Genomic DNA, 8244 nt, shown 5'->3' with positions numbered 1-8244 from the left:
GGATGTCCCGACACACGACGTTCAACGTCGGGTTATTGCGTGTTTTTGGGAGACAATTTGATATCTTGGTCATCCAAACGCCAACCTACTCTTTCCCGCTCCAGTGCGGAAGCAGAATATAGGGGGGTTGCTAATGTTGTCTCTGAATCATGTTGGATACGTAACCTGCTCTTGGAGCTACATTGTCCAGTCCCTAAGGCTACTTTGGTTTATTGTGATAATGTCAGTGCTATTTACTTGTCAGGGAATCCAGTCCAGCATCAGCGCACCAAGCACATTGAGATGGATATCCATTTTGTTCGTGAGAAGGTTGCGCGCGGCCACGTACGTGTCCTTCATGTTCCGTCCCGATATCAGCTCACCGATATTTTCACTAAAGGACTGCCGCAGGTCTTATCTGAGGATTTTCGGGACAGTCTCAGCGTTCGTCAACCTCCCGTTTCGACTGCGGGGGTGTGATAAATAATGTAAATATGTAGTCATAGAATATTTTGTAAATCTTCTAATTTAGGTTAGTATATTTTGTATCCTAATATGACTTTGTAACAATGGTATATTTACCAATTCCATCAATGAGAAGAATCACGAAATTAATCTCTTTCAATAAAGTCCCCCGAAGCAAGTAATGAGCCGACGTTATTGTACACAAAAAAATATATTAAGTTCTATATAACATATTGATATTTCGGGGTTTTGAAACATGACTAATCTTTGCCCAAAGTATGGAAAAAACGTGATTTTGATAGCTTAAAAAAAGAAAAGAGAAAAAAAAGGCGAACTGTTTCAAGCCTACTTTGATTTTTTTTTTTTTTTTAATGGGTTAGTTTGGTTCCAAAATTTATTTTTTGGGTTAAAAAAGTTCCGGACTCTTAGTTATATTGATTCTTGCATCAGTTGGAAAACCTGAGTTCTCCGTATCATGTACTCCTTCGGTCCTAATTATATAACACATTTTTTTAATTTGTTCCAAAAATACGATACCTTTTTATAATTAAAAGGATTTTAATTTTAAATTTCTCATTTTACCCTTAATGAAATATAATTTATAGATACACAAATATTGATAACTTGTTTTAGACCACAAGTTCCATTTTTTTTTTTTTTACTTTCTTAAATTATTATCTAATGAACTAACACCATGTAACAAAATTGACATTGATTAATGTAAGGTTGTAAATTGTAATACTATAAGAGAGAAGAAACTTTACTCTTTTCTTTACTGCTGTTCTATATATGTATATATGCAGTCACCGATTCTTTTTAGGATAACTGAAATTACACAAGATGACTACTACGACCTATATAGTTATCAATACTTGTATGCTATTGTTGTTTCTGATTATTTATAATGCATGCTTGTAATTATTTCTTGAATACAAATACTTCATAGTTGCATGCATGGATAATACTGACTAGTAAGATTCTATGCTGCTCGGATTCTTCAAAATATCAATTGCATGTCAAATTCTTCAAGGATTCGACATGAGATTTCTGGAGAATCCGAAAAACATATGCAAGATTATACTCGACGGCCACCAGTACCATTTTCTCTTTGACAGTTGAAATAAACAGCAGCAACGGGTAATTCAAGATTATAGATCTTTGCAAAATCTCTTGTATTGAAATTCTGACGATTTTCTGGAGCATGGACAGATTCTCGACGCAATTGACGAAATAGCACAAGAACAAGTCGATGTATTCCCATTGTTGGTTGTGGGCACTCATAAGATACAACTTCATTGCCTAGAAGCACAATAATAAACAATCAAATATATAAAGGGTAAAGTTCAAAAATAGCCTTTTTCCGGAACTATTATTGAAAGAGATTTTAACATATTTGGCCATTGGGTCAAAACTAATTACATCTGCTAGTTATATATATATATATACACACTCATTATGTATAAAATATTAATTATGTATAAAATGTGTATCTTAAATGTATATTATTACATTAATAAAAAAGCGAGCACATTTAAAGCTATTAGTTTGGGAGTCGGCTATAATGTGTGAAAATCCCTTTTTGGAATCCATGATACTTAAATCATGACAGTATCCTGGACTTTTTACTTGTTTAAGTTTGAAATTTATGACAGAGTTTCGCCATCAAGTGATTACTTTTCAGCGAAATTTTCAATCATGGGCTATTTTTTAAAAAGCGATTTGAGAAGTGACTAGCTCATACAATTTTCACATATACAAAAGATACATAACAGTCAAATGTTCTATTTAAGTTTTGAGCGATTTAACCCTCAATGTTGGATTCTCTTTTTTCACCTTTAGCTCTCAAGGGAGAAAAGAAAATATTTTCGAGTTTAACTTCTAGTTACTGACTGTGCGAAATTATATTTACATAATCAGATTAGTTATTAAGTAATTACGGATAAATCACTTGATAAATATTAAATAATAGTAATATGTAAAAAAAAAAATGTACTGAAAGTGCTGACAAACTAGTACTATGAATTAGGATAGAGTACGTACCAAAGCTTACTCCTGTGGTTGCTGGGATATCAGTGACCATCCTAACAAAATTAATCAGAGAACAAGTTATAACTGTGTTACTTGAATAATGATTCTATATTTCATAGAAATGCAATTAATAATTAAAAGTTGAAGGGGGTGAATTCGAGACTTATTAAGGATGGAAGGGTAGTTACCATCCACCCTACCTGGCAGGGGCGTATGTAGTATTATAGATGGGGTTCAATTGAACCCATAACTTTCGACACGGCACATAAGTTTATGTGTAAAAATTTATTAAAATTGCAATAAATAATAGACATGAACCAATAACTTTTAAAATATTGTGGATTCAACGCTAAGAATCTTAAAAGGTTGAACCCATAAAGTTTAAATCCTGGATCCGCCTTTGCTACCAGCTACTTAAAATCTAATCCTCTTGCTATATATATCACCATTTCGACCAAGATACTAAATCCAAATAGAATTGTTGCGTATATTCGAGGATAAATAGATAATTGATATCCATACGTATAATATTTAGGGAAAAGTATATCACAAAAGTATCTCTTATTAATACTTTAGGTGTTGTTGGAATTCAGTAGAATCGGTGTATCTAAAAACTTAATCAACTTTACTAGTATAGCTAGAGTACTTTAAGGCCTCATTTGTTTTCATTAAGATTAAGACGTCTGAATCTGAATGTATATCTGAATTATTAAGATGTTATCTTTAGGTCTGAATACTGAATAATTAAGACTGTTTGTTTTTCAATATCTGAATGTGCATAATGTATTTATTTAAACATAATAAATATACAATTTAAATTAAAAAGTAACTAAATAGTAGAAAATAAATACAAATTTAATAAAATAAATTATTTGATAAAAAAAATGAAACATTTATGTTCACTAGTAATGGTGGAGATGTTTTATAGTCGCGATGGGTGTTGAGTGGAGGTGGAGGGGTGAGTGGGTGGTGGGTGGTTGGGGTGAGGGTTGGGGTTGGTGGGAGTGGGGTTGGTGGTGGGAGGTGGGGGATAGTGGGGACTAGGGGTGGGTGGTGTGGGGTAAGGGTTGGTGGTGGGGAGTGGGGGGTTGCAGTGGAGGGTGGGTGGGTGATGGAGTGGGGTTGAGGTGGATGGGTGGGTGGGTGTGCGTGGGGTTGAGGTGGAGGATTGAGGTTAGGGTTGGAGCTGGTGATAAAAAAGTCTCATACAAAAATACTTTTTAATAATATTAAGACTTGGTTCAAGATCTTAATGATTAAGACCTATTCAGACCCAATAGGTGCTTAGATCTTAATGCAAACAAATACATTTAATGGCTTAAGGTCTGAACCATTCAGATTCAGACCTCCAATAAGTGCAAACAAATGAGGCCTAAGTCGGTTCTTAATTACATGATATAATTGAATAAAGCCACCACACAAATCTGATAGTTTGCTACAAATTAGACACCTGTAATATTCTTGGCTAATTTTTTTATTTTATTTTTTCAAAAAAAGAACTTACCAGTGTAAATACTCCTTGTGGCATGGGTTGCTTGGAGTTGGAGCATCAGGATCCACCATAACCTACACAAACATGAGCAGAAAAATTCTCATACACCCCTTGTAAAACGTTTAAGATTAAGGTGTGTTTGATATGACGGAAGTCTTATTTTCAGAAAATATTTTTCATGAGAGAGTCACTTGTTGATGTTTGCTCATTAGAAAATACTTTTAAGATGCAAACTTGGATTGCCCGTCATCAAAAGTGAGACAATGACTTCACTCACTTGTGGATGCACAAAAGTCATTTCACTCGTGACTATCTTAACTTTCAATTTCATATCATCACTAACACCAACCAATACTTAGACATTATTATCAATCCTTCATCGGAACACGATCTGATTTTTGTTAATATTGTTATCAATTTTAAATATATGTTTTCATTCACCTACCAAACCCCCAATAATATTTTAATTTTCATCTCAAAACATTTTTCAAGGAAAAAACTTTCGTCTTATTTAACAACTTATTAACTTTTTTGATGAAATGATCACACGTTTTAACTTAGCATCGAAGCAAACAGATATGATGTATTCAAACGTCACTACCGCTCATTATAGAAAAAGTATTTTCACGATATGTGTACAAAATGAACAATAAAATTTTGTATATCAAAGCTATAGCTAGCTAGTGCAATATAGCAAAAACGATAGTGAGATTGTGTATATATATATGTACTAGTGTCTTTTGGCCTGTGCTACGTCCGGGCCCAAACTGACGTTAAAATTTTAAGTTGTAGATATCTTTTAAATTTTTCTGCTTTTGCTGCTTTATTTTTTTAACATCAATCTGATACTTCAAAAGACTTCTAAATATTAAAGCACAAAAAAGTACCTGAAAATTAAAGAAAAGTATTTTTCTTAGTTTAATTATATATTAGATTTAAAAAAAATCAAACATTTGAAAGCTCTTCTAATTTCCATTTTACTTAAATTTTTTGAGATTAAAGTCTCTGATGATCCCAATTGAGTGTTCATATGTTAAATTAATTTCATTTGTTTCTTTGAATTGAATTCATACTGGGTAACTTATTTTTTTACCAAAGATACTACAGTATTCAATGTATGCCAAATATATTTGACGCGCAAATATTGTTGCATGATAAAATAAATAAAGTTAACTTACAAATAAATATAAATAATTAAAAGCCTTGATATTACAAGAATTTTTTGTAGATTCTTTCAAATTAAATCAGAAAAAAAATACTGAAAAGTCAATAGAATTAATTGTTCTCACTTTAAGCTTTCTTTTACCTTCCAAAAGATGCATGTTAAAAAATAACATTTTTTACCTTTTCTTAATTTAATAAACCATTTTATGAAATCTACATTGTAATAACTTTTTCATGTTAAACGTAACTATTTTATCCTAAACTATATAAAATATTGATTATCCGATATTTTGCAAAATATTTTAATATTTAAGACAAAAGTAAAAAATATAATTTTTGCAATTGTCTAGTATTATTATTGTTAAAAATCAAATTGTATATTCTTTAACTACATTATTTTTTCAAACATTTTCATAATATATAAAACTAATATTTTATAGTTACTCTTTTAATATAGTAACAACAACAACAACAACCCAGTGAAATCCCACAACGTGGGGTCTGGGGAGGGTAGAGTGTACGCAGACCTTACTCCTACCAAGGTAGGACGGCTATTTCCGAAAGACCCTCGGCTCTTTTAATATAGTAAATAAATTTTATTTTAATAGTGTGCGCACATAAAATTTATTAATTAACTACCGTACTTCGGAATTCATTTTTTCGATTGAGACAGAGGGACTGTAATTTACATATTTTGATACATTTTTGACATATTTAACAATGATATAAGTTATTTATATTTATTTTCTTAATTTCAAACTTAATCCAAACTTAAGTGAAATCCTTATAAATTACTTATGTCCGCCAGCATGTATGACATAAGATTGTAGTAGAAAATTAAAAAGAAATTACTAAATGGATGAATAAAAAATTAAAATAGCAAATGATAAATAACATTAATAAATAATAAATATTATTATTAGAATAATATTTTAGTTCAATAATTAAGCCTATATTAAGATAGAATTGAATGACATGATAACTCTTTATGTGTCTATAATAAACTCTTAAGGAAAAACATAATTTGAAATAAATTTAATAATATTTCTACATAAAAGATTCAAGTATGTATGAGTATGCTTTGAGGGGACTCTATAACCTTTTTCATAATCATCATTTTTAGGGGCATGAAAAAAGTCCTTAAAGTTTTCAAAATTTACCAAAATGTGTGAAGATTCACAAAGCCACTAAAATTTTAATTAGGGGTAAAAAGAGTAAATAAAAATTTACGTGAAGACTACAAAAAATAGGTATTCTCCCTTATATATAGTAGTAAAAGTAAAATAATGAAAAGTAGACAATAAAATTTAAAAATAAATTTAACCTTAAAAAATAAATTTGGGACCTAGAAGTAATTAATTGAAATGTTTAACATTAAATTGGAAACTTTTGTGAGGACTACAAATACTCCTTGATTGTCCCTTATATATAGTAGTAATATATATATATATATATATATATATATATATATATATATATATATATATATATATATATATATAAGAGAGAGAGAGTATACCAGAGTGTAAAAAGTGCGAAGATCATTCCCTCCAACTTCAACCCTTGGTTGGTTGATAACCATAGAAGGCCTCAAATCACATCCATTTTTAACATCCCTATTGCTATAAACAACTCTTAGGCTAATAGACCTTGTGAATGGATCCAATACATCACCTATCACTCCAGCAAGTTCCAAAGTATCTCTTCCTCTTTGCATGATGAATAATTGATGAACACTATACAAAGAGTCATTGATCATGAGCTAGCTAGAAGGGTATTTATACACGCTAGTTATCTGTACAAGAATCTAAGTTAACCTCTTTTTTTTCCTTTCTCCAATTTGATGATAGCCCTTTTGCTTGGTACTTTGATCCACTTGCAAATTCAAAGGAGAAACAGAATCTTGTGTCAATTCCACACGTCTGAGGCCGGCCTATAGCCACAGAATGGCATGCATACTATTTAATAATTAAGCAATCCCTTTATTTACTTGCATTATCTGTGCCTCGTGAGTTTATTAATCCATATCTCTAAGGAATTTCACATAAACACACGAGTTTCACAAAGTTGTGAAGGAAAATATTTTATTGATAAACTCTACGAATCTCTAAAATATCTCTTATTCTTTCTTGTTCTCTCTTGGTATGGAAATAGCTAGTAGCACCTGTATTTATAATAGTAAGAAACTTACTTTAACTCAAAACAGGAAAGCTCATTCCTATACTAATTTGACTGTAAATTCTAACTAGACATGAATTTAAAATACCAAATCCTAACCAATTTTGGTTTTTTACAATTTTGAATTATTATTTCCAACATTCTCCCGTAATTCAAAATTGTATATCTCATTCTTGATCCACTTGTCACCATCTTCAAATTACTGAGGCACTTGTTTCCAACCCATCATTAATTGTTGAAGCACTTTCTCTTCAACCGTCACTCACCATCTTCCAATTTTGTTGAAGCACTTGTCATCAACCCCATTGATGCACTTGTCACTAACACCAAATTTTGTTGAGGCACTCGTCTCCAACCTCATTGATGCACTTGTCACCAACACCAAATTTTGTTGAAGCACTTGTTTTTAACCCTATTGATGCACTTGTCAACAACACCAAATTTTTGTTGAAGCACTTGCCTTCAACGCGTTGATGCACATGTCACCAACACCAAATGTTATTGAAGCACTTGTCTTCAACCCCGTTGATGCCCTTGTCACCAACACCAAATTTTCGTTGAAGCAGTTGTCTCCAACCCTGTTGGTGCACTTGTCACCACCCTTTTTTTTAACCCACTTCTCCAATTTCTAGAGAAGATTGTTCCTTCCTCTTGTGCAAATTTATTTGCACCTCTCTACAATATTTTTTTCTTCTCAGCATGATTATTGTTCATGCATATATCATTGGCCCGACGTTTGCCAATATATTCATTGGCCAGACGGGCGGCATATATGGGTTATAGCCGACAGCCGGCAGCGGAAGCTATTTGATTCTTTACAAGGATCGTATAAGCTCTGATACCAATTTGAAGGAAAATTTATTGATAGACTCTAAGAATCTCTAAAATATCTCTTATTCTTTCTCTTGTTATGAAAATAGCTAGTAGCACCCCTATTT

The 8244-nt window shown here is 31.7% G+C and overlaps 1 protein-coding gene across 1 annotated transcript; it reads right to left on the bottom strand.

The window, feature by feature from the left end:
* Positions 1–1188: 1188 nt before the first annotated feature.
* Positions 1189–7157, bottom strand: LOC132615037 (protein FLOWERING LOCUS T 1-like). The gene is made up of 4 exons (XM_060329593.1): positions 6648–7157; positions 3977–4038; positions 2485–2525; positions 1189–1743 (listed from the first exon to the last, which is right to left on the bottom strand). The coding sequence occupies exons 1-4, from the start codon at positions 6885–6887 to the stop codon at positions 1520–1522; spliced, it is 567 nt and encodes a 188-aa protein (XP_060185576.1). The 5' UTR covers positions 6888–7157; the 3' UTR covers positions 1189–1519.
* Positions 7158–8244: the final 1087 nt, after the last annotated feature.

The sequence above is a fragment of the Lycium barbarum genome, chromosome 10 (genome assembly GCF_019175385.1).
Source record: "Lycium barbarum isolate Lr01 chromosome 10, ASM1917538v2, whole genome shotgun sequence".
Lineage (NCBI taxonomy): Eukaryota > Viridiplantae > Streptophyta > Magnoliopsida > Solanales > Solanaceae > Lycium > Lycium barbarum.
The sequence above is the reverse complement of the archived record's forward strand: the minus strand, read 5'-3'. Positions and strand labels throughout refer to the sequence as shown.